The sequence below is a fragment of the Excalfactoria chinensis genome, chromosome 1 (genome assembly GCF_039878825.1).
Source record: "Excalfactoria chinensis isolate bCotChi1 chromosome 1, bCotChi1.hap2, whole genome shotgun sequence".
Taxonomy (NCBI): domain Eukaryota; kingdom Metazoa; phylum Chordata; class Aves; order Galliformes; family Phasianidae; genus Excalfactoria; species Excalfactoria chinensis.
This window is the reverse complement of record NC_092825.1, coordinates 92,133,735-92,161,668: the sequence shown is the minus strand read 5'-3', so window position 1 is coordinate 92,161,668 and position 27,934 is coordinate 92,133,735. Positions and strand designations below refer to the sequence as shown.

The window sequence follows — 27,934 nt, the reverse complement described above, 5'->3', positions numbered from 1 at the left end:
ATGTTCACCTAGAATGGTAATTGCCAGAGGGGATTTGGTGGGTGACAGGAGGAGGGCAGAGCAACAAGGTCAACATACAACAACTGGGTTATCCAGTCTGAGATACCATCTTAATTCCTACTTCTTTTTTATGTCTATTTTTGCAAAATAAAGGATTATTTTTCTGCCCTTAAGAAAATGAGGGATGTTCAGAATTAGGAGTAGGTCAAACTGTAAATTGAACTAGTAAGTTTGTCTCTTGTTGTGCTATCACTAATTTACCTGAATTTGGTCCTTGGAAAATCTACTACTGCAACAAATGCTGTTAAGTACATGCACTAAGGGCTTTGAATTATTGACTTACAGCACAGCCTTATGTGTGAGGATGTTTCAGATAAACCTTTAAACTTATCTACCTGTACTTATTTGGCCATATGATTTTAAAGATAAGCTCATGGAAAGGGCATGCCCTTCTTCCATCTATTGTGGTGTCTCTGAGCACTGTCTGTAATGCTTACCACCAGTGGACTAAGGCTGCCTGTGAAGTGATCTTTCTTACATATCTATCATGCTTAGTCATGAGCTGTGGAACTCCTGACACCATATTTTTAGCCTCAATAGGAAGATTATGATCTTGAGTTCATCTATAATGTTGCACTGACTCATGCATAGTTCCAGTTCAGTGCACCTGAAGAGATAAGTTTTCTGTTCTACACTCTGAGTTTGCTGTTGATTCTATGTTGTATCCTGGGAAATGAACTTCTGTGGCTGAGCAGCAAACACTGAAACAATTCATTAACCTTTGTTAACTAGTTGATCAGAATTATAGAGATACCTTAGTGTAAAGTATTCATTCAGAAATGGAGTTTTCTAATTCATAACTAAAAAATCTTTCTCTTCCTTCCCATATGACTGAACAAACATACATACTGTTTACTCTATTACTGCTTTCTAGCATCTGAAAGAACTGTATACAGATATGCTAGGTAAAGCAAGTGAGAGAAACAAACAAACAAACAGGAGATGTGCTACAGTCCAGCGCTGTAGCAGTAGAATAAACTGAATTTGGATCCTAGAGTATTCAGAGCAACACCTATGCACTTATAGCAGCCTCGGAGTATAGGGGTATAAATGGACAGCAGCAGTATACCTACCCCTTCAGAAGACTGGTACCTTCTGAGGTCCTAGAAAGAGGCAGAAACTTCTCTCTCCAGCAAGTCTGAAGCTTGTGCTCAGGAGTGTGAGATGGAAGTTTTTGTAGTTCTCTCCTTCTGCCTTCCAGATTAACAGTGGTTCATGTTTATTAAGTGCTTTATAGTTCTTGTTTTAAGAGTACAGTATATCAGTGTTATTGACTACGTCACATAAGTACAAAGTGTATTAAAAAAAAAAAATAAAAAAAATCAGATTTGCATACATTTCTGTGCATTTAGCAAATCTGCATCTGTGCCGTCAGCAGGTGTAATCGGAAGCTGAGTCTTGATTGCTCTTCGTGCCTAATTAAATAGTTTGTAATTATAATGGTGAAAATATGGTTTTCTAAAACACTGAAATTCTGTTTACCTAAAAGCTTAGTAGTTCCTTAAACCACCTCTCTCCACAGCCACCAGAGCAATAATGGAATGGAAAAAAATGCACCCTTGTAATTATTTTTCCCCTTTCTTCAGCCTATTGGATAACTCAGCTAGCCTTTTGATAAGAACATATGGAGATGCTGATTACATTTTTAACATATGCCAAACAGTATATATATCCAATTCCGTTGAGCTACAGTGCAGAACCAAGGCTGGGAGGTTTGCACATTATGCATCATAAAGTTACTTTGTAGCATGAGCATAGTCACTGATATTAAGTTTTTCACTCTGATCTGCCACCACTGCTTCTTCCCCACTTTTCTTCTGCGCATTAAAATCTTTTTTCACCCTTCATGCTCCCACCAGGCATCGACTCACTGTTCTCCATTAGAATTCCTAGACAAGTCAAAACACATCTCCTTTTTCAAAATTGCTCTCTTTGGAATGCTGTTAATGCTATCTACTTGAACACAAAGCTTGTCCTGACTCTTCTTTCACATCTTTACTCCAACTTATCCTTCTTTTCCTTTCTGTCTTCCTGAGCTCCTGGAATACATTTCTTCTTATTCACTGCTTTCCAGCCTGCTAACTCTTCAACTCTTGCTTCCTTCTTGTCTTTTCACAATCTAAAATCTAGGTCTCCTAAGTCTGTGATGCTTTAGCAAACTTCCTTTTCACAGCAAGTCCCATTTCCTTCTTAACCACATTGTCCCTGAGAGAAGCTGAGGGATTGCTTAAACTTCTATTTTTCTGCTATCATCCACATCTTCCTCTCCTTTCTTGATCATTTTTTAAAAGCTCGAGGATCAGAATGAAAAAAAAAAGTAGTCTGTATATCCTGATTTATCCTGTGCAACACATGATAGCAGCAGAATGATAAGCCATGTGTAGTGTGTATTGTATTGATGATAATTGTTCATATGAAAGGTACAATACATCCAGACTGGCATAATAAACACTGTTGAACCTTAGAATTTGTTGTTGTCAGAGTTCATGCTAATGTTTGTGGTTCAAATGTTGTTGTTTTTGTTTTGTTTTGTTTTGTTTTTAATTAATGTATTTAGCAACTGGGTGTATGAATTCTGTCTAATTCGTGTATCTGGTGTTCTATATTGTTGTCTTTTTTCCTTAAATATACCTCATCTTGCCTTTGCAAAATTTCCTAAATTTACACTATGTTTTTCCTCTTACATTGTAGCTCCCCCACAGTTTGTGGTGAGACCACGAGATCAGATTGTATCCCAGGGTCGAACAGTGACTTTTCCTTGTGAAACTAAAGGAAATCCCCAGCCAGCTGTTTTTTGGCAAAAAGAAGGAAGCCAGGTAAGATATAAGTACCCTATGAATTTTTCAAGCCTTTCTAAAAAGTTATATATGGATTATTTTTAAATGAAGATAGCTATAATAATTTTCATTCTTCTAATCTTTCAAAAGAATTTGTCTTTAAAACAGATACCATCTTCTACCAACATTTTATTGCTGTTTTGTTTTAATATTAGCATTGTGAAGAGCACAAAGTCTATGTAAGTGGGTGAAATTTGTGCTAGGAACTGTGCAAAGATATAAAAAGCAGTAGTAAATATCTTAAAGACTTCATTCTGAAGCACCCAACAAACAGGTGGGTGAGACAAACATAGCAAATAAAGAGGTATGACTCGACTTTTAGGTAATCAGTGCCAGTAATTACAATTCACAACTTGTCTAGACATGATCAAGTAGATACATAGCTAGCAAACTGATTTGCATTGGTGTATTCTCACAGTACACTCAGATATCGTTTCAAACGCTCAACTTCTTTCTTCAGTAGAATTATCTCAGGATATTTCTGAATGTGGTTTTGGAAATATTTTCCTGAATCCTTATTTTCATTGTGTGAATGCAAAATTTCTGCTGTTGTTAACAGGGTTGCAATCAGCCAATTCTACCTTACATAGCTTGATGTTTGAATGCAACATTTTTTTTTTTTTTTTTTTCTGCCTTTACTGCCTGGCAGAACAAAAGTAGACCATTCTCACTTTTGATGTGCTGTTACTATGTTAAGTTTGAACATTGTAAACTATCTGCCAGAGTGCCTTTTCTTTTACCTGAGCAAAGGTGGAAAGGTATAGATGAACATCCAAGGTCAGTGCCTTATACAACTTTGTGATGGGGCCTGTTGTGACTATCTGTCTACGTAGATTTGCTGTGTGTCCTTTTCTATTAGAGCTATTAGTCTTTTCAAAGCTCTGAGCTGCTTTTTACCATACAGTGAGATGTGGGTTAACTTAAGTATTCACCTTGTGCTGTGCAAGGCATCTGTGCCTCTAACCTGGAGGCACTGTACAACAGCTCAGAGTGTGAGGTATGGTATCTGACCACCTATCTTCAACTCTGAAACATCTGATTGTTTCATCTTTTCACCAGCTCAGATAACTGGCTATAATGAAAAGACTGAAGCTAATGTTATTTGGTGCTCTGTTGCATTTAAATCTTACAAAGGTGCCATGGTTTTACCTTATGAGTGTAATTTCATATGAGTATAAGCTTAGTATCTCATTATTTACTATCTCATTACTTACTATATTACTTACTATCTCATTATTTACAGAATTTTAGATCTAACCTCCATGCATCACATTCTGGAAAAGCATAGTCTGTGCATTTCAATCATGTGAACATTTTTCCAAGGGGAAAGTAGAATATCATCTTGAAATTACAGTGAGAAGTACTGATGTGCTAGCAAACATTTCAAAACACTTTCTTGCAGAGAATTTTAATAACATGGTAATGTTTATGTAAAGTGAGCTGATAGTGTCACACTTGAATCTAATAAAGTGGACATCTATCATGCTGTAATAAAGAGAAGAACTTCTAATTAAAGTAGAACATCATCTGCAGGATTAAAGTCATTTAATGTAATTGAAAAGTGTTAATACTCTGTTCTATCCTCTTGCATTGGTATCACTTCAAGGGTAAAAACATTTTAAGGTTAAAATGCATCTTGTGTCTTTAATTGAATGTTATTACCTACTGATTGTAACATGTTGAAGCTGTTTAATTGCAAACCTGGAAAATTAATTACCATATTGAGAACCAGATCCCAAGGGTTAGAAGTCCTTTTTTGACAAATAAATGCAACATAAAAATTGATACCTACATGGTTTGTAGTCAAACCTTGAAGCATAACTCAAAGTGATTCATTATAACCATTATGTTAATCTTAATTGAGCATCATTTAAGTGTTAGCATCAGGTTAGTGTTACCATCTCAATATAGAACTTGCCAGATTTTGCAATGAGATGTCAAGGAATAGGTGATTTTCCATTTCTGCATTAGAATCTGGAAGATGGTGTTTAGGCTGAATTAAAGCATTGTCCACTGAAAATGCTTGACTTTTCACCTTTATATGCCTATTTACAAGTCATTGCCTGGATTTACAGTGCATAATTCTGCTTTTACTCAAGTGCAACAGTTTGCAGCACCACTTTTAACAGTTAGAGTAATGTAATGTACTCATGTTAGCCCGCTAGTGTAATTGTCTGACATTTTTCATTCTGAATCTGTTTCTTGACACTATGTTTCTGAGCACAACCATCTTGAAAGGAGGGAAGTCTTTCTTCCTGTGAAATTTCTTCTTCTATCTTGTGCATACACAGCTGGTCCTTTTTGTTTGGTGGCATGTTCCCCACAGTCTAACGGCTCTTCACCAATAAAATGTTCTGGGACAGGCCATCTGTAAACTTTAAACTCCCTGGATTATGTTGAGATAAATCTAGGGAAACATCTAGATTTATATCTAAGGTGACTCTTGTTCTGCTGTTTGCAACCCAGCGTGCCAAGATGAGTAAACTTGCAGCTAGTTAAGCTCAGTGAGGTTGTAAAAACATTAAAATAGTGGACTATGCTGTACTTAGGACAAAATGTAACCCGTAGTTACCTGATCCTTGTCAGAAGGTTGATCAGCTCCTACTAAAGTGTAGAATATTCTCTGGGAAGTGATACTTATATCTCAGAAGAAAACATCCTCAAGAACAGACAATCCCATGCTGAATATAGAAAGAAGGCTAGTCTTAATTTTTTAGTGAAGGAGATTTGGATTCTTTTTCTTCTCGAGTGTTAGGAGCTTGGCCCTACACTATCACAGAACCATAGAATTACCCAGGGTGGAAAAGATCTCGAAGATCGTCAAGTCCAACCACAGCCTAACCATAGTACCCTAACTCTAACAACCCTCTGCTAAATCATCTCTCTGAGCAAAACTATCTTTCATTTTGTTTCCTTTTACTATTTGTATAATGAGTGAAAAGGAAATGAAGCTCTCCTATATCAAAATTCTGTTTTCACATAAAATTTACTTTTAGTACTCCTCCATTCAATGGGTATTTGTGCCAGGCACAGATTATTATGCAAGCATCAAGACAGTTTAGAAAAGTTATTTGAGACCCTTTTAGCCCTGCAGCCTAAATTGGTTAAGAATTTTCACACTTTTTAAATTTATTTCCCTCCTCCCCCCTCCTCAAGTCGAATCTGACATTTACTGGGTGGATGTTATTTTTTGAGGAAAAATTTTGTGTGAAAAATCTCTCAAAACATTAAAATATAAAGGGGGCAAAGGGCGAGACTCATCATATGGTAACAAGTAGCCTGTTAAGTTAATACAATTATAAAGATACTTGGAGTATTGGAGTGTGTGATCTCAGAGCCGATATCAGAGAGAAATATGTGAGTTTTACTTTAAAGCTGAATTTTTTAAAATCCAAGTTTTTTGCTTGCCAGTTCCAAATAATTCTTTAATAAAACATTCAGGTCTACTACAGAAATAGATTTGCAGAAAATTCATTTAATATCCTACTCTATACTTTGAGGTTTCCTTTTTAGCTTATATAGATAAGGTTAAAAGTTAGTAGAGAGTCATTATTAGAATACACAGCAGAGGAACAGAGCCACAGTAGTGACTGAAATCTTATCATGGTGTGGTAACAGTGTTTTTAGATATTCCTGACACAACAATTGCATAATTTATGCAATATGGCAGGCTTATTGAGCTAGTATTAAAATCAGAGCCTTTTTGCCTGGAATTTGTGAATTCATTATTACTGTTTAATTTGTCTCCTTTGTTTTTGTCTCATCAGGCAATACTACCAACATTTCTACAAACATTGCCTCTCTTTTCCTGTCCTCTATTTACATCAAGAGCTGCTGTAGACAGTTTAACTTTTTTCCTTGGAAACACAACCTTCACCACTAAAACCTTTTCAGTCCTTTTCTGTATTATTGATTCATTCAATCCTTCATCATATTCAATGACTGCAACATCCATTTTACTTATTCTTATTGACAGCTCTCTTTTCTCCAGTCCAGCCCAAAGGCAAAAGCTAATCTCCCTGTTCTGTGCTAACTGGTGTCTTATCCTATATATATATATACATATTTATTTATTTATTTATTTAATTTTCGCTGACAGTTTCTACATCAGGTTTATGCCCTTCTTCTTCACCCTTTAGACCCCATGTAGTTTTTCTGCTTTGGTATATCTCAGTTTGAATTTCCTTTTACATCTCCTTTAAGCTCTATCATCCACTGCCAGCTTCTCCTACTTTATGATGTGTTTTATATCTTCCCAGCTTTATTTTTGTTCCATGATCTTACTTTCTACTTTGCCCAGAACATATTCACTGCCAAACAATAGCCCTTTACTCCCTTTGCTCAATTATTTTTGCTTGTTGTATAATGTTTGCTGTAGTATCATATCCTCCTGGTTTGACAGCCAGCTAAGTACATTATTAAAATTATTTATTCAGAATGATTATAAATGTATAACAAGTACATATCACTCAAGTGTGATTGGTAGAAATTTTCTCTTTGCCTAAACTGCCATTTAGAACACACTACTGTGTATTGTGAAAGGGCTGTTTGTAATTTGAACTGCAAAGCAGTGAGAGCTAGCTCTGTACACTCATAATTTCATAACCACCCACACTTACATACTCTTTTGATTGATATAGAGATTTTAAGGAAAAAATCATCATGTCTTTAACTGATAAGAAAGTGAAGCTGTTGTGTTTTGAACTGATGAGAGATTAATTATCTTTGCAGAATCTGCTCTTCCCAAACCAGCCTCTCCAACCCAACAGTAGATACTCAGTATCACCAACTGGAGATCTCACTATTACCAACATTCAACGATCTGATGCAGGCTACTACATTTGTCAAGCACTGACGGTTGCTGGAAGCATTTTAGCAAAGGCTCAGCTGGAGGTTACTGATGGTGAGCTATAGAAATTCCTTTTTTTTCTTCTGTCAGAAGTACTTTAAAATCTATGTAAAAAAGAAAAAAAAGCATGGGAGATCACTTAATTCATAAAAGTAAACAGGTGAGTTTCTACAGAACATACTGCAAGGATCTCTTCACAGTTCTCTACAGCATCAGAAAGAGACTGAAGTCTAGTTTGCATTTTGCGTGTAATCCTTAATAGTCCAAACAAAGGACAAAACAACTTACTTAGAATAGGGTTGGGAGGAAGGGAAGCTGCTCAGTTCACTAGAGCTGAAGTAGGACTACAAAAGATTGTGAATAACTAATAGTTTTATGAATAAAGTAATGGACTGAGGTGCAAAAATAAGTCTTAACACCTGTCTTGGTCCCAGCCTTCAGTATTATACTAAGCAACTTTTTTTGGAGATATTCTTAGCTCAGTTTAAATCAACAAAGTTGCCTTCAATTTACTGGAGCACTGTTAAAATAGAACTGCTATGTAGTGTAGTCTTTTAGTTTATATGTGAAAAAGGCACTAAGGCACTTCACTTCTGCAGAGCCATGTTCAAGAATTTCTCAGTACAGTTAGGTGGGTAGAGAGCTATTTAAATACACTGGCAGAAAAGAGTTGGCAAGAAAGGAAGGGTACAACATGATCTGACTATGCTTTCAATTTCACAATTTTGGGCTTGAATGTTATTGTGCCTTGAAGTTTACTTTGCTCTGTGTAAAAACATCAACCCTTTGCATACGTCAGAAATCCTGTTGAAACCCCTCTTCATCTCATTGTGGCTAGAAGGCAGTTTGCATCCTTTAATGTTAACAAGAGAATTCCTCTTACGTTAGGAGACTATGGCATTCCCCTCTATCATTATTCCTTATCTTAACAGAATCATTAAATTTATTCTGACAGTCTTTGATGAATTTTTGCCATTAAAACTGTTGTTATATGCAGAGGTCTACTTTTATGGTTCCCTTAGAGACCTGCCTGTACCATGAAAGTTTGAAAAGATGTCTAATTCTGAATAATCTGACTTTTTATAAGAGCATATTCATCACAAATGACAGGTAGAGAGGCTCAGGCACGTGTTATAGAGGTCTGAGCATTAATTTGATGCCTTTTCTTTGTTTTCCAAAAGCTGTCTGTATTTTTATGACATGGGAAGATAATTTCTGCCTTATCCTTGCATCTTTACAAGCATATTGCTTTTTGCTAAAGCAGTTTCTGGAGACTAAAGGCTAACCTTCGCTCTGCAATCTCTTTAAGTCCTTTCTGTCATGATCTATGACAAAGTGATGCATTTTCATTCAATTCAAATTTAAATGTAGATTAAAAGGTCATTTAAAATTAATGGAAAGGCAGTATTTTTTAATATCTGTCCATAGCACTGCCTGATTCAGTGCCATGAGTGTGATTGGAATAAATAGAACATACAAACATTGGCTAGAAGGGCATCAAGCTGTTAATGGTTGCACCTGCTGATGCTGTACAGATTTACTGCAACATGGGCCGAGAGGATCAAGTCAGGTTCAAGGATATCAGTGATGAAAATTCTTCCTTTTGACAGCCAAGACCTGCGGTCTATCTTTATCTGTTTCTTGTATGAGATTAAAATAATAATAATAATAATCCTGCCTGATTTCTTTGGAATTTTTATTAGTTTACTTAAAAAGTCAACAGAAAGCTCATAATGGTGTCCATGCTAAAATGCAAACTTAATTACAATTAGTTCTGACTAAATGCGACATGCTTTCTCCATTGCTGAGCTCTGCTGCTAAAGGAATACAAGGCCTGTGTTCTTCAAACGCTTCGCAGAACCTACTGTCATTGTGATCGTTACAAAATAATGGAAGGTTGCATTATAGAAATACCATTTCATCCTCGAGTCAAAGGGCAGGTGAGGTCAGGAGAAAAGTGCCAAAATAACATTGTGAAACTGAGATTATATACATGAATGTACGATTAGATCACAGATATTTTTTAATTGTTTTCAGTTAGGAAGTTAACCATAAATGTCTAACTAATCTGTTTTAGTTGATGTTGAGCAGAAGCTATGGAAGTCTGAGATCTTTATCAGTAGGGAAATCTAATGATTTTAAAAATATGATGAAAGATAAAGGGTGTTCATGCTAGCTACACACTTAAGCATTAGTGTCCCAGTTTTTGGCTGGGGATTCCAGTTTTACTTCATAGCCCAGAATTTTTCTGTTTGGTTAATGATTTAATAATAGTGGCAAACCATCTTTTTCATTTTGAACACATTTTTGTTTGATCCAGGGTAATTTAGATCCAATTGAAGTTCCAATACAGAATGAAAACATATGTCATGTGCAGAAAAACAAGTGCTTAATTATACCATATATAGCAGTATTTCAGTTGTTACATTTTTGCACTTACAAGTCTTTACTGGAAATATTTTTAACTCAAGTGTTCACATGAGAAGAGATTACTAGCTGTGATGAAATGTGCTGAGTTGAGTGATAATTTTGCTGATTATGGACGGTGCTAAGAGCCCTCAGTGTATTTGAAATTCAAATCTTGTGTTTTCTTGAAAGGCTATAATATGATCCACTGTCTAATGCACATCTGGAAAAGCAGTATCAAATCTTAGCAGTCCTTTCAAACTCAAGAAGTGAATATACAGATTGGAGTCTTGAAGTGACAGATCATGCAAATATAGCAAATGCTTCTCTCAAACTATGTATGTATTTATGATAAGAATAAAGTACATTTTTTAATTTATTCCATAGATTTTTCCACCATGCACAGAGAATTTTGAAGAAAACTTCATTTTCTGCTTACCTATCTTTATTTATATTTACATTATTTATATATTTTAATAGATAAATTTACCACTGTTTGTTCAGCTGTAGGATCTGCCTACAGTTTACCCAACAGCTGCTATTTGAGATGAGTACTGGATGGAGGATCTAGCTTAACATCCTGCAGTAGATTTCTCTGACAACATAAGAATGAAGTATTTTAGGATGCTCAACAATTATTTGGAAAAGAAATTTAAGTCATTTTTCCCAGCCTGCAATGAAATTTTTAAACTATAAGTCTACTGAATATCGTGGGGTATGTCTTTTAAAAGAAAATAGGAATGAGTGATTAACAATCGTTCACAGTTTAGCCATCTAAAAATCCAGCCATCTTCATTTCTATCTCTGATTAAATCTATATTAACTATTTTATAGCGAATGTGTCAGTTTCAAACAGCCTCTTGTGAAGCTTCTGGAAAAATAAAAGGAAAAAAAAAAAAAAAAAAAAGTTGGAGGAAGGAATGGTCTTTGGTGTCTGCTTTTCCTTTCTGCTTTTTGGTGGATGAAAAACTTAACATGAGCCAGCAGTGCACTCTTGCAGATTGGAAAGCAAATGGTAACCTGGGCTCCATCAGAAGAGGGGTGGCCAGGGAGGTGACTGTCCCTATCTATTCTGCCCTCGTGAGGCCCCATCTGGAGTACTGTGACCAGGTGGAGCCCCGAGTACAGGAAAGATGTGGAGCTGTTGGGGAGGGTTCAGAGAAGAGACACAATGATCATGAGAGGGCTGGAGCACCTTCCTACAAAAACAGGCTGAGGGAGCTGGTCTTGTTCAGCCTGGAGAAGAGAAGGCTGAGAGGTGACCACATTGCAGACTTCTGGTACCTAAAGGGAGCCTATAAGCAGGAGGGGAGTCAACTCTTTGAAAGGGTAGATAGTAGCAGGATAAGTGGAAATTATTTTAAGTTGAAGGAGGGAAGATTTCAGATGGATATCCAGGGAAAGTTCTTTACTACGTGAGTGGTGAGGTGCTGGAACAAGCTGCCCAGAGAGTTAATGGATTCCCTAGCCCTGGAGGTGTTGAAGGCCAAGTTGGATGGGGCCCTGGGCAGTCTAGTCTGGTATTAAATGTGGAGGTTGGTGGCTCTGCATGCAGCAGGTGGGTTGGAGATTGATGATCCTGGAGGTCTCTTTCAACCTGAGCCATTCTACGATTCTGTGATTCCCACCTCTCAGGAGAGCACTTTACCCTAACATAGTAGTGTTCATCATAAGAATTTTGTGAGTTATGTCTCATTTTCCTTTGTCATTCTCTGTTTTTAATTTCATTTTGTAGTTTGACCAAATTCCACCTAAATTTACACATTATTTTAGTTGATGCAAATAGCATTTGTAGGGAATACACTACTTATTAGCAAGTAACATCTCCTCTCATACTCTGCTCAAAATTTAATTTACATTTTATCAAAAAAAGAAGTCTGGTATTTTTTACATTGCCAGAACATATAAATATATGGCTGCTGGAAGGTAGTTTCAAAATTGTTTTATGTTGTTGTTGCTTGTCCTTGTTCTTGTTTTTTAATGAAATTTATTTATTTTAAGGTTACTTCAAGTTGCTTTTTTTTTTTTTTTTTTTTGCAAATATGGTTTTGTCATATGAAGTGTTTTGTGGACAACGCACTTCTTTCGTGCTTCACAGTGGGAGAAAAAAAGAATATAAAACTGAAAAAAAAAAAAAAGAAAAGAAAATCAAAAGTGTAAAAAAGCCCCTACCCTTTTGTGGACGTTTTAAATTATTTTTTGTTCTTATGAATGCTTATCACAATATCTTTCTGAACCTCTATTTGAGTTCTATGTCCTTACGATGGATGACACCTATGTTGTAGGAATGCAAGCACTATACACACATTTTAGGGAAGATTTACAAGTCAGACTTGTGAAGACAATATAGTCATTCACAGATCAGTGGAAACCCTAAGTGTTCATTTAACCTTTAGCCTTAGTGTCATGGAAACCTGTAGTGGTCTTTCACCCATAACACCCTTGAAAATGAAGATTCCTTCTGGCCAGGAGACTTTCAATTACATTATTGATCAAAGCTATTTAAAGGATTATGAGCTCCTCATTTGAGCTGTAAAAAAAAAAATAAAAAATAATAATAATAATAATAATCACATGCCAAAGAACAATCTGTAGTTCTGTAGGTTTTGAAAATACTTATGTTGCTACTCATGAAAAGGCAACTAGGTGCAGGAAATAACAATTGAAAAGTTAGCAAGATAAGGTGTTTTTTTATTTTTTTTTTCCTTAATTTTTTACTAGCTAGAAAACTGTGAGTTGCTGTTCTACAATGAATTTAAATTTTAGTTTGAATTCACTGCCAGCAATACCTAGAGCTTGAGTACATGTAAACTGAAATGTACTTTTGTTTCACTAAGTGACTGAACTGTGTGATCATAAGGAACCTTAGTGAGATCAAACCTTGGATATGAAAATGCATTACATTTCATCCTTTTGTGTTTTATCTCTAATGTGAGCTAATAATAATTTAGAATTTTCAAAATAGCTTCCAAGTACTTGGGCTAAAAAAAACAAACAAACTGACATTGGATTTTTTATTTCATTTCCAACAAATGTGATAAACTCACACTCCAAGTCTTGCTAATTTCTGTAATTCAATCCATTTTATCTTTTGTTTAGGAAAAGGAAAAAAAAAAAAAAAAAAAAAAAAAAAGTTAAACGGTAGTATTTTTGTGGCATTTGAATTTCATAACCAATTATTATAAGTAAAAAATGTACCACCGACATAGCCTTAACATTTTCTGTTTACTATAGAGTATAATAAATATACTTTGAATCTACTGAAGGTTCTAGAGGTATGAATATCAAAAAGCTCAAATACAATAGAAAGCATGTTTCTTCAAATAGGTTATTTTCACTTCATTGTTAGAGGAGGATATTGTGTGTGGAATATAATGATCCAGATTCTTGGTTAGAATAAAATATTAAAACTCAACTGACATCAGTGGAAGCAGTCTGATTTTTACACCATCTAAGAGCTAATCCTGTCTATTGCAATATCTAATTTCATACTTACTCCTGTGAGATTGTTCAAAGATTAGATACAGCAGCAATGTAGCAAGTAAATATATAAGAAGTTGATGCTTGATTCTGTTATACAGATTTTATAACATTTATAGGCTTTTACAATTTAAATATTTCACATTCATTTTGTATAAATACATTATTTATTAACATGGAGTTATACTTTGCTTATTGATTGACTGTGAGAACAAGTTCAACAGCAGAATTATTTGTGAAAAATTATTCTTTCAAGAAAAGCGCATGAGTGCATGTGAGCATTTTACCATCTTTAAGATACCCCACTGACCATGTAATGAGGCTTATATGCAGTCATCCACTAACTCACTAGTTACAGAATCCTTTATGGAGCATTTCAAGCATGCAAATGTAAATTATTAGGAAAAAAAAATAAAAGAGTTCATTGCTTTAAAAGGTGATGAGAGGAACTGATAAGCATGCTGTTAAATGGCTTGATTAAGTCTGAAATATTTTCCACTGGAGAGAGTTGTCATTTAAGTTGCACTAAATGTTTTGTAATGCTCTTACGTATTTTCACTATGGACTACTCACAAGTTGTGCATGAATGAGGGATGTGGTTGGTACCTGTGATAGAATTCATATAGAGTTTCACTTGGACAGATTTTCTCTTTTAGGCCTAAGATCAGGTAAGTCATTAAAAACATTTTGATCTGACATTTAATCATGTGCTTTTTTAAACATGTAAGTGCTTTCCTAAATTGGATGAAATAAGAAATGCAAGGTAGTTCTTTTCTAAATCAAGGTCTTTATTGTCACTGTGTCTTAATCAAACGGATCTGAAGATTTTTTCTAGCATAATTATATATATCTAAATGTTATCTTCAGTGGCAAAATGAACCCATACAAAAACTGTTTTCAAATATACCGATCAAATATTAAGATGTATGTGTGAGTGTTGCAAAAACAATGTTCATAGCCCTGTTGAGGCTAACATAAATAAATCTGTTGAAACTGGTAAAACATCAAGAAAAGGACTAAATGTAGCACAACACTGTCAAAGTTGTGAATGCCAATATATGTGTTGCTGTTCAGTCTTGACAGATAGACCTCCACCCATCATCCTCCAGGGGCCTGTCAATCAGACATTGGCAGTGGATGGGACAGCTCTGCTGAAGTGCAAGGCTACTGGTGACCCACTTCCAGTTATCAGCTGGTTAAAAGAAGGCTTCACTTTTCTGGGCAGAGACCCTCGAACATCCATACAGGATCAAGGGACCCTTCAGATTAAAACTCTGCGGGTGAGTAACAATAACAAAGCAACTGCTACAAGTAGTTTGTGGCTAATATGAAGCTGACAGTTTGCTTTAGACAGCTTTACTATCTTGCTGTCTTCTGACTACAAAGTTAACTTAGTTGTCTTTTTAACCATGCAACTTTCACCGATGACAAATATTAGTTTGCTTTTTGTCGTTGTGGTAGTGAAGGGAAAAAAACGAAGAGCCTGCTTAACAACAGATAATACTGTTAGAAATACTTTGAAAATAGAGTTTATGTTTAAAATCTTATTAATATCGCAATGAAGCATGAGTAGCAAGTGGATAGACATGTAAGATGACAAGACTTGGTTATCTTTCAGTTACTCTTATCCTGAAGCCATTGGTCTTTTGACTCTTTTAAAACTTAGAGTCATTCATTTTTGACACCTGAACATTATTTTCCAGGGAGCTAGTGTGCTAGCAAGGAATTCTGAAGTCCATCAAGGCTTTTGCCATGCTCTTTCTCCATCACTGAGTCTTGGCAGTCTTGAGTTGTGCTGATGAATTCTGATGTTATGTTAGCAGCAGGTGTTTCATAAGGCTATCAATGGGAGCAGACAATTCATACTGTAACATACATGCAGTCATATCCAGAGGGACTTCTTTTCAGTATTTTTTTTTTAATTTTTAATTTTTTAGTATTTACATTTTGATACATATGATATTATATTTTGAAGGTACAAAGAAATCTTGCAATACTGTAGATAGCATAACACCAGACTTTGTTGATGAATACTGTGTCACTTATCTTTTTGGGGGGTCTTATTTTTTTTACCCATTTAAATAGATATTGCACTTCTTTGTGTGTGTGTATGTGAAGCAATGTATAAATACTAAGGTAAAAGTCCTTATTTGTTAAGAACTTGCAGGCAATTTCAGCAGCCTTTTAATCTAATCAACATAAATGTTTGAACGTAGCTTTGTCATCCAAAAAAAATTTAAATAAATCTAGCTGTCAGAGAAAAGGTAAAACCACCAGTTTTGTTTTCCGGTGCCATCTCATCAGTGATCATAGATGAATTGTTAACCTTCTTGGAACAAAATGGAATTTATTAAAAAATTTATACTAGCTTTCCTTGAGTAAACAATTTATTCTTCCTCCCTGGGCTGAAGGCAGGTTTAGGCCACAAAGGTTAATGCATTTTTCCTGTAGAGCTGGATTAAAGAGTGCGCTTCAATTCTTCAGATTCCCCAGTAGTGTTAGAAAACAGCAATTACAGGTGGAAGCTTGGTGATTTCAAACAAATTTTCAGGCATTGATGATGGGCTGCTGTGGAGTGTCCATGAGGCAGAAGCTCCTGGGATACCTGTCTGCATGCAGCTACACAAACAACAAAATAGGATCTGAATCATGCCAGTGCATTTATCTTGCTGATGGGTGCACAGTGTCTGTAAACAAAACAAAACAAAAAATACTTGCAAGGAGAGAAGGAAACAGTATTAGCAGTGAGTGTGATTTTGAAAGACATGGAGCTCTTATTGATCCATAAATGGCTCATTCACTAGTAACTTATTTTCCTTAAAGGCTCAGAAGGACACTTTTTGTAAAACCCTTGATAACAGTAATGTGCACTGCACAAGTCAAACTCACCAGCCAAGACTACACAGTACAATAAAAAACAATTTTCTCCTGTAGGTTGCAATTTTTGTGAATTAAATATAGATATAAATCTGGAGTGTTTAACTTTTCTTTCAGATATACTGCAGCAAGTACTGTCAACACTTCCTAAGGAAAAAAAAAAAAGGCCCCCAAATATGCCCAAGAATAGTTGAAGTATACTTACACGCCTACCTTCAAAACAATATTTGTCACCTTCACCCTCAAGACCTAGTCCTCACTTATCTCCTCCCCTCACAATTAATAATCATTATCAATTAAGAATAAATATGAAAGATATAAAGATATGGGTAAAGATGAGCCTCTACTATTTAATCCTTTGAGATCTTCTTCTGCTATGTAACTAATCCCTTTACGTATGTAAATCAAATTATTCAATATTCTGCAGCAATCATAGTGAACCAAGAGCCACAGTCATTAACGTAAACCCAGAGATTTTTATAATGAGTCAATCATCCAGTTACCCTGGAGGATAACTAGAAACCTGCATACGTCACTCACACAGTACCATTTTAGACAGGTCAAAACTGGTGAAAATCTTCTTCTGATACATAAAAATGTACCATGCCAGATTTAAATTTCTGCTTTAACTATAGAAGAAATCTATTATACTGAATAGCAACACTTTTCCATTGACCTTCCCTGTTGTTGTTGGTTTTTGTTTTCTTTCCTCCACCAAAACACACACACAAAAAAGTATAAATAATTGAATTATCAATAGAATATGTCTGCATCTAATCTGTCTACAGTCTGGAAGTTAGATATTTCAACATACTTCTAGCTTGCTTTATATGTTGAATTTGCCTTCTGCAAGTTAGACTGTTGTGTATACTAAATACTCCATTGAATATGACATATATCAACTGTCATGGTGGGACACAAATGAAGTTGAGAACCACAACATCTTCAGTTACCATGTAATAAAGAATTATAGATTTCACAAAAACTCAGAATAAGGAAAATAAAATATGGTACTTCAGAATGCTATAAAGCTGCCTCCTCCAGAAATCTGCCTCTTTTCAAGAGTCTTTCTCTTTTATTTAGCATTAATAGCAGGTCCAGAGGAGGGCTACAGAGGTGATCAGTAGGCTAGAGTACCTCATCTATGAGGACACACTGAGAGATGAGGCTCTTCAACCAGGAGAAAAGAAGGCTCCTGGGGGACCTTATGATGGCCTTCCAATACCAGAAGGGGGCCTATAGTAGAGCTGGGGAAGGGCTTTTTATAAAGGTATGTAGTGATGGGATGAGGGGAAATGTCTTTAAACTGGAAGAGCATACATTTAGACTAGATATTAGGAACATTCTTTACTGTGAGGGTGGTGAGATGCTGGAACAAGTTGCCCAGTGAAGTTGTGGATGGCCCTTCCCTGGAAACATTCAAAGCCAGGCTGGATGGGGCTTTGAGCAACCTGGTCTGTTGGGAGATGTCCCTGCCAATAGTAGGGGGATTGGAACTAGATGATCTTAAATGTCCCTTGCAACCCAAACCATTCTATGATTCTCTGATTCTATGATCTCTGTATTTTGACTCCCTCAGACACTGTTAGAAGAGTTGAATTATTCTTGTATTTCATGGCAAAATCATCTCTGAAAATTCAAGTTATGTTTTGTTTTTTTTTTTTTTATGAACTGTCATTAACTGGTTGCTTTCTTCCCCTAAGTATGGCATAGTCTCAAACTATTGGAAGAAAATGCCAGCAAAATTCTAAAAGTAAAAAATTAAAATCAATTAAATTATGTGTCAACAAGTAATCTAAAGAACATCTTACTAATTTGTTTTTACATTCTTTTCAAAGAGTTGTGTATGAGCATTTGTTATAGTTCCAATCTGTGTTTTGCAGACCACCCATTATAATCCCTTAAAGTCCAATAAACCTTCTTGAATGCAGTCCTACTTCCTTCAAGTCAACTGATGGTCAATGTAATTCTTCTCCTTTATCACTAGAGTCAACACCTTCCCTCTTCTTCAATCTCCAAATTACCATTCTTTCTATATAGTGGCGGGACAACTCTTCTGTATGTTCTGTGCTTTGCAAAGTCAGCTTTGCATCCATTTCCAAGGACAATAATGAGATTAACAGTGATGGTATAATTTAAAAGTTTTTTTCTGAAAGAAGTTAGGACAATGTGAGCTGACAAAGGAATCAGAATTTAGGGTCTTTAGCTACCAAAGGGCTTTGCAAGGCTGAAATAAAATTTCATGCACTGCAGAAGAAAGGTAAGCGTGGTGTATGATCTGGCTTAACTGTACCATTTTTAAATTGCTTGGAGGACTGTGTGTAGAGATATCCCTTGTTAAGATCTTAGAAACAATGTACATATGTCTTGGTAGCCTATATAAATATGGCTTCATCTGTCATAAAACCATATGATGATGGAATAGCCTTCCTGAGACTAGTGTGTCTCTGTGTCATCGTGGGATGATGAACTGTGCATTTTCATTCTCGAAGGAGAAACTGTTTTTGTATTGTTTGCTGATTTCAACTGGGTTTCTCCAACAATAAAAAGATTGACACTGTCTGAAATGTTCATTCTGTAGCACTTACATACTTTATTGATACAATTAAGAATATGAAAATTAGAATTAGAAAAGTATTAATGACAAATAATCCCATTCAGGTTCTCTAAAAGTAAGTGACCAGTAAATTATTATTTTTAAATGTCTGGTGCCTTGTAGGCTGATGTAAAGTGTAAAATAAGTCTTTCTTGCCAATAAATATATAGGAAAAGAAAATTAGAATAAATTTTGTCATATGATTCTGAAAGGTAAAACTTGCCTTTAAATGTTCTTAATGTCTAGCTGTCTGATACTGGAACTTACACTTGTGTTGCAACAAGTTCAAGTGGGGAGACATCATGGAGTGCTGTTCTGGATGTGACAGGTAAGCAATATCCAGAGGCCAGTTTCAGATGGCACAAAATGAAAGTATAGTATAATGTAGAGTCATATAAGTCAAATAATCTCTTCTAGAAATTCTAGGTTTGAGACAGATAACGTTTTAAGTGGCAAGAATTTGTTTTTTCACGCATCTCAGATTTCATTACTAGCACTGAAACTGATCAGGATATAGGAATTTTCTCAGCCTTCTAGTAGGTGATGTTTTGGCATTTTACGTAAGTAGGAGCAGAAAGTGATTTTTTTGTTACTCCTTTTTTGTTTTTTCCTTTTTTTTTTTTTTTTATATAAACTTTTGAGTTTCATGTCTTTTATTTTTTTTCCTATAATGTGTTCCTAAAGAATGATAGTTCTTCATAAGAAAAATATAGCTGATAATGCAGTAGTTGACTTAATTCCTAACAAATTAAAAGCATTGATAAAGCATATTCTGCAGACATTTGGCATGTTTTTCCTTTTAACCTTCTCCTTTGATCAGATTACCTAATTGACAACAAAAAGTAATTATTTTACATTTGCTCCTTGCAGAGTTGGGTGGAGCAACAGTCAGTAAAAGTTATGACATAAATGACCTCCCTGGGCCACCATCCAAACCTCAAGTCACTGATGTTACTAAGAACAGTGTCACCCTGTCCTGGCAACCAGGGACCCCTGGAAGCCTACCAGCTAGTGCATATATCATTGAGGCTTTTAGGTATGTAAATTATTCTACTTTTAATCTCCTTCCTTTCTAATTTTGCTTAAATCCTTGTACCAGCTGTTCTGGTAATGTGGCGTTCTTTTGGTTTCTGGCACGCGTCATTAAAAGTTTGGCAAAAGATTTAGCTCCAATGGCAGGCATTGATTCTTACTCTTTAAGTGTTTTGTTTTTTAATATGCCATCATATTTTCTTAAGTCATTAAGTAGTGAAACATTAAACTTTTTCTTCAGGTCAGTGGAAAAATAAATGGACAATGTACTATTTGTTACTTTTCCTTTATTTCTAGTGATCACCCTGGGAATGTTGTTTTTTCAAACCATTTGGGCTTGAGTTACTTAGACTGTTGTAATACAAACTAACTGAAAACAAATGGCAACCTTTAAACCTCTCTGTGTTCTCCTTCTCCTGTTCTTGTTAAAACAGCACCTATCAAATAGTTAAATATCTTTAAATTTCTGCATTTAAATGTTTTAGATGGAGTAAAACTTTTAACTGAAAAGGCTGTTGTTCATAATTAAGGATTTCACCATGCAGCCTGAAGTTGAAGAGGATCCAGCAGTTCTATTCCACACAGCAGCACTTAATGAGTGGTAGGAAAGAACTCCTGGGCCCAATTCAGCAAGTTTGTTTAAGCATGAGGTGTATCCCTCCTACATATTACAAGAGTAGTATTCTGCATATCGATGTGCACTTTCTTACATGCTTCTCTGCATCAAAATATTCAGAAAGTAATCAACAATATAGTTTATCTTTTAATTAATATTCTAGTAGGAATTTATCAAAATTATCAACTTGAAAATTTAAAACATAGTGATAATGTTTCGTCTGTATATGTTAATATGCAAAGTGCATCATTACTGTGTGTGCAGATTGCTGATTTTGTTCTAGGACTTGTACATTTCCTAATGCATTAAATGAATGAAACAATGGAAACAAAATGGAACTTGCAGTTTCACTTTTTTTTTTTTTCCTTTAAGATATTACATTTTTTTACCCAATTCTATACAGCAAAGCACAATGAAATCAAATTTTGTCGATAAACTTTTATGATATTTCACCTTGGATAAGCTTTAATGGCACACAATCAAAAACCTTTACAGGAGCCAAGGATTTTTATTAAGAGCAGTTTTAACAATTACAACTGAAATCTCTTCATACAGTGGACAGTAATCAAATTACATTACCATTCAAATGAAAATATAGTGACAGAAAGGATATTCATGTATTTTTCTTAATTTATAAGCTTTTTTCAGAAGACTTTTTGTTAACTGAGTTAGAATTCAGTTCGAGTATTTTTTTTTTTTTTTCTAATCATAGCTATTGGCATAATTTACTTAGCAACATAGAAACTTATTCTTTTAACATCTTTTTTCTAAAGTTTATGTTCAAGATTGGTCTGTTTACCTTTCAAATTTCCTTTGTTGCTTTCCACGCTTTTCTTTTGCACATTTTTGTTAAAGTGATAGGAAAAGCTTTTGCTGTTTATGCAAGGAAAAACTCTTTTGAAAACTGTCATTGTTTTTAATGTTTTTTGATACGTTAACTGAAACTACAAAATATTATTTTTGCATTGTTCTTTCTTCTTTTTTCCTACAAATCCCCTTTGTTTTCTTGTTTTCTTATGCATTAGTCTATAATCTTCAACATTTTCTTGTTGCAGTCAATCTGTGAGCAATAGTTGGCAAACAGTGGCTAACCATGTGAAGACCACTCTCTACACTGTGAGAGGACTGCGTCCCAATACAATCTACCTGTTTATGGTCAGAGCTATCAATTCACAAGGTCTGAGCGATCCCAGCCCTATGTCAGATCCTGTCCGAACACAAGGTAGGAGTAATTATTATGGCTTACATGCTTGAGCTAAAATAGAAGAAAAGGAAACTGAAGGTTGACCATTAGGTTTGGCCATTTTGTGTTATCACTCTGACTGAAGGAATCTTGAATACAACTTAACTAATAAAGACAGTCTGATGATTGCTTTGTTAATCTGGAATTTAGGAGGAAGCTAAGGATAGTTTAGTTCTCCAGTGCCTTGGCACATTTTTAATTTGTGGGTCGTAATTGTTGGCGTGCTTCTTAACGAACCTTCTTGAAGGCACTTTTCTGAACATGTCCTCTCTTCTGTTGTATCCTTACTTTCTATTTTCTATCCCTAATTCATTTTCATTATCTAGCAAAGATACACTGTCATAACTAGAATAAAAAACAGGCAGGCAAAACACCACATTTAGCATTAGTTTTAATACAAGAACTGCAAATAACCTCCATAGGATGTTGGTAAATCTGTTCCAACATTTGTGCAGGTTATTCATAAAAGTTAAGGTACCCGATGGAGAGTATTTCAAAGCTATTCTGAGAAATGTATAAATCTTTAACTTATATCAACATTTATAATTTTTACATTCATATTTCACTGCATCATAAACTGTAAGGGAAGACTGAAAAGAGATCCTTATTTTTAGTCTACTGATATACTTGATAGCTGTGATCCTCCATGTCTTGTTTCAGGACTGTTTGATGACTATAAATTCCGTTCATGTTATGCTCTAACTGTGTTTAACTGCCATAAACAAATTTTCCTTCACAGCATGGATTTATTTTTTATCATGATTTCTTCATTTCCAAAGTAGTAGCTCCTCTGACAGTTAATTTACAGTGAGATTATCTATCCCTGTTTCTGGATACTAGAAAACTGTGTGGGAGTGCCTGTGCATTGTGTGTTAGACTACAGCATGTGTAATTGGAACTATGCTCTTTGTAGGTCCTGGATGGAATAAAAGGAAATGAGTAGGGTGGTAGTGCCTTATCACTTAGCCACTACATCCAGCCTCTCATTCCAGTCTATTCCTGAATAAAACTGTCCTTAGTAATTACCTCCTCAAAATAATAATAGCAATAATAAATAAAAATTGTTGTTGTAAAAGCAGAAAGAGCTGTTTTCTGAAAAGCTGAAGGAATAAGATGAGGAGGGATTCCATGGCTTGACTGTCCATGGAGTATTGCAACTTTTCTTCTTTCTTACTCTCCCGTTATAAGGTGACTTATGCTTTTCTTTGCACCAGCCTGAAGTCTGCATAACTTATCACTTAGTTAAAAATACAACTTTATTTGGCATTTGAATGTCAACTGAAGACTTTTTATCTGACATACTGACAAGCAATTTGATTTCAGTAAAAACATGTCTTTTAATTAGCTACAGCATGTGTTGCAGTTTCCATTTCCAGAAGCTGTTTAGCAGTCAAGCACACTGAAACATGTACAGGATTTATAGCTTCTTTGGTAACCTCCAGTTTAATGAAATTAAATCATAAAATCAATTGAAAATTAGCATAATGTTTTGATGTGATTTCTAATTATGCCTGAATTCAATTCAGGCTGACAGAGGAAGCTGACACGTGCTAGAAAGCCTGTTCATGGCAACCATTGAGCAAGAGAGAAGCAGTTATATCCATACTATATAATATTAATTTGCAACAGGTGTCTGTGGCAGCTTTAATAGCTGGTGTTTTATTTCCTGGTAATAAACATAGCAAAAGGCAAGAGGTATAATTTTATGCATCTTTTCAGCAGTGAACTACAAGTAGACAATAAGGGGCTTTCAAAAGGTTTACCTTAAATGACTTGTGTCAGATAAGGACAGAGAAATCAGTAATTGCTCTAGGAAAAGATTCTGGTGAAGAGCATCACTGGAAGGAACATGTAAATATGTGATTTCACAAATTGATAATATAATAATATTGGTTGGATTATTAGCAGACCAGATCATATGTTAAAAAAAATAAAAAAATAAAAAAATTCAAGGAAACCATCTATAATCATATATGAAAATATGTATAATCATATCCCAGCAATTTAAATTGCTAGCTACTAGTAGGAAGTTCATTGGAAGGTATAAAAGAGAAGTTAGAGAAAATATACAACCAATCTAATTTTAGAGACCTCTTTTGATTAGGATATGCTTCTCGAGCCAGTTTTCTATAAATCATTATTTTATTGTGCCAGTTCTTAAACATTTGCTTATTGGTAATATCAACTGCCTTCCCATCAGGAGTCTCCTAGTAATGTGAAGATTTCATTGCATGACATTACACTGTGAACGTCATATATATATGAGTTTCCAAATGTACATATGAATAAACAGAATTCCATATGTAGATCTTGACATTCATTTCTTATTGATATTAACACATGTTAGTTCCTTGATTTCTAGGTGTGTCTTCCTATGATAAAATGTAGTTTGTAAAGAAACAGTATGTAGAAATGACTTATCCACTAAGTAAGTATTTGGCCAGTTGTATAATACAGCATAATTTAACTTAAAACATAGGCACTGATAGCTGTAGGTAAATTTATATCAAGGATCATAGATTTTATGAGTAGTAGCATAAATGATCATTCTGCAAACCAGCCTGAGCTGCCATCCTAGATCTATTTTACTGGATCTCTCTGTTTCTTAGTCACTTTAAGTAGACATAATTTGCTAGATAAGTTCCTTCACTGTTGCTGACAATTGTTTTTTGTTTATATTCCTTTTGGAGACACATGGAGCCATCAGTGTTTGAGTATCAGTAGAAGCCTGTGTTTTTATTGTTTCTTGGTAGCTCTGAACCCATAAAATCCAGGTGTATGAAGTTGAAGTATTGTTTACCAGAACCAAGTTTATTTCAAAATCTGAAGGCCTGCAATTCAGTTATGTTTAAATGCTTCATTTCTGAAAGCATTATTATTTCTTCTCAATTATATTTAGATTTTAAAAAAAGAAAAAAAATAACAAATAAAATAAAATATACTCACATACCCTAAGACCATCAAAGAGGAAAAAGAGGACTTTTAAGTGTGTTTTTTCTTCCCTGAGTACATTTGATTGATCCAAAAAGAGGGAAAGTAGTTTTGGCTAATGAGTCCCATGAGAAAACCAAGCGGAATTCACAAATGTGTAGGCAGGCCTGGCCATAAAGTATTAGGCTTTTTAGAATAAAATCTGTGCTTGTATCTTTCTGGACAAACTAACAACAAATTGAAGCAGAAATAATAAATATCTGTATATAATCTTAGGCATGTCTAACTACATATGGACAACTAGCATACAATGCCAGTAGTGGCATTGTAAGACCTTTGAAGGAGCCACTGAATGTGTCCAAACGTTACTATTTATGTCCTAGAAATTACCTTCATCTCTGACTACAGTAGAGGGAAGGGCGATAAAAGGATGTATTGGCTAATTAATAGCTGTAGCCCAAAATTCTTCTTTTGATGCAATGAAATAAATAAATAGATGGTGATTTCTAAGTATTATCACTGAAAACACATACTGAAGATATGCACATTGAACATCTTCTCCTTTATTTTCTGTGTCATGGAGTTATCTAGATCAATCTATGTCCTTGACAGGGGAGCAGGAGGCTCACGGGCCTCCTGACCTCCCAAAAAATGGGAAGGGAAAAGAGGGAGGAGTAGGGAGATGGGAGCTGGGCTCAAGGAAACAAACAGAGAAGTGGAAATGATCTAAGGAGGAAAACTTATTTTACTAACTATCGGAATGCAAGATAACACAATATAATAAAATCTAATTGAAATTGAGGTTAATAAATCAAGTAAAATAAAGAGAGTGTTTTCCGAAGACCAAGAGGCCTACTCTGAAATTGAAGGCACGTGGCTTGGAAGCACACGCACACCTGGTGCTAGGCAGTGAGAGGCAGAGCGAGTGTCACTTCCATTACGTATTTCCCTCTCTGACCGTGAGGTCCTCTGGGACGTGCACTTCTCTGTGCTCCACATGATGTTATGATGTGGGATATCAACAGCAAAAATTACAAAACCATGACATTCTGACACATACTTTATATTTGCTATTCCTGTATAGTAATACAGCTTCTTTTAGTTTTTCACAATAGGATAACCCAAATGAGATCTTTAAGAACTAAGTACAAGGGTGTAATCAGGTTATCTAGATTTATCCGTGATAGAGGCTGCTGCCCCTAGAAGGGGAGAAATGAACAAAAACAACGGCAGCAATCTAAGGAAAGAAATTATTTTACTAAATACGAGACACAATATGATACAATATAACTACAACTACTATATCAAACAAGGCAGAGAAAAAAGAAAGAGAGAAAAAGAGTCCCGGAGAACCGGGGGCCTACTGCAATCTCTAGGCGACAGGCTGGAACGTTGCTGATAGAGCGAGACGGCAGGGATGGAGCGCTCCAAAGCGAAAGACAGGGCGAAAAGAGGGACGTTCCAGCCTGGGAGCGAGATTATATGTGTGTCCTCCTCCTCTGGTGATTCATCTCTGGCCGCGTTGTCCCCTGGGATATGTAGTTTCCTCCAAGGGCTGAGTACTCGGGATGCTGCCATTCCACAGATCTGGAGCATGAACCTTCCACACTTCCGCATACCCTCTGTTACACTTCCACATACCCTCTATTACACTTCCACATACCCTCTGTTACACTTCCACATACCCTCTGTTACACTTCCACATACCCTCTGTTACACTTCCACATACCCTTTGTTACACTTCCACATACCCTCTGTTACACTTCCACATACCCTCTGTTACACTTCCACATACCCTCTGTTACACTTCCACATACCCTCTGTTACACTTCCACATACCCTCTGTTACACTTTCTTATACCACCAAAACAGTTCATACCGCACATGATGTCATGATGTAGAATATTGACAGCACAAAACCATGACAAAGGGCCACATGTTTGTGCTTGGAGATGGAATCATAGTTTCCCATGGACCTTTATACTAAGTGATCAAACTCCTTATTTTTACTAGAAATAATTGTTTTCCCCTCATCTTAGAAGGAGTGTTAGAATACTCTTGAAAAGAAAATTTTAATGTTTTTGCTGGCCTTTCGTGAAATCATAATCATTTTGATTTAATGAATTATTATTTTTCACATTCGTGCTAGATTTCATTATCTTTGTAAAGAGAAAAATCATTTTGAAAAAGAGAATGCTATTTGTAGTGTTTGGTTTCTTGTGTGCATGGTATATAAGGAGGGAAAGTTTAGTGACAGTTTGGAAACCCATAAGTACATGCCATGTATGCTCTAAGAAAGTGAAAAAAAACTGTTCATCTTCCTAAATTACGCTAGCCAGTTTGGTTCCAGATATCTGGCTGACATTACTGTTATCTGAACAATATAGAAGTAGTGAATAATTGAATCCCTCTCATCACTTACAAGATCTGAGAAAGCATTACTATCAACTCTGAATAGTCATTTTAATGTATTTTTTATTTCATGATTTCCTAAGCAGCCAAAGGTGAATGATTTACTTTATGTGTTTGGGAGCTCACATTCAAAGCTTAGCACTCTATTGTTTTAAAAACACTGCCGTAAGAGGGTGCTAAAGTCAAGTCGTTAATCTAGTCAGTCATTCCAATTGTGATGTATGTCTTCTCGTTAAAGTAATGTTTTCATGTGTGCGTTTTTTCTGGCAGATATCAGTCCACCAGCACAAGGCGTGGATCACAGACAAGTCCAGAAAGAACTGGGAGACGTCATTGTACGACTGCATAACCCTGTTGTGCTGACACCCACAACAGTTCAAGTTACCTGGACAGTAAGGCTTTGATTATAATTACCTTGCTTTACCTAATTTTGTTTAATTGTCCCTACTTTTTTTTTTACTCTACTGAAACGCTCCAGTCTTGACTTCAACATAAGTGCTCCACTAAACTAATGTCATACAGGAATATGTGTAAATGAAATGGTCTTTTTATTTTCTACTTTAGATCAGGCAGATTGAAGGATTTCTGCATTCAG

At 35.4% G+C, this 27,934-nt stretch overlaps 1 protein-coding gene across 5 annotated transcripts in view; it reads left to right on the top strand.

The window, feature by feature from the left end:
• The window catches only part of ROBO2 (roundabout guidance receptor 2), an 862,371-nt gene that overhangs the window by 754,780 nt on the left and 79,657 nt on the right, over positions 1-27,934 (top strand). For all 5 annotated transcript variants that reach the window (XM_072326598.1, XM_072326582.1, XM_072326591.1 and 2 more), the window contains 7 exons: positions 2,752-2,876; positions 7,629-7,800; positions 14,707-14,912; positions 19,352-19,433; positions 19,976-20,141; positions 21,809-21,975; positions 27,610-27,731. In XM_072326598.1, coding sequence (XP_072182699.1) covers positions 2,752-2,876; positions 7,629-7,800; positions 14,707-14,912; positions 19,352-19,433; positions 19,976-20,141; positions 21,809-21,975; positions 27,610-27,731 — 1,040 coding nt within the window. The remainder of the gene's footprint in view (positions 1-2,751; positions 2,877-7,628; positions 7,801-14,706; positions 14,913-19,351; positions 19,434-19,975; positions 20,142-21,808; positions 21,976-27,609; positions 27,732-27,934) is intronic.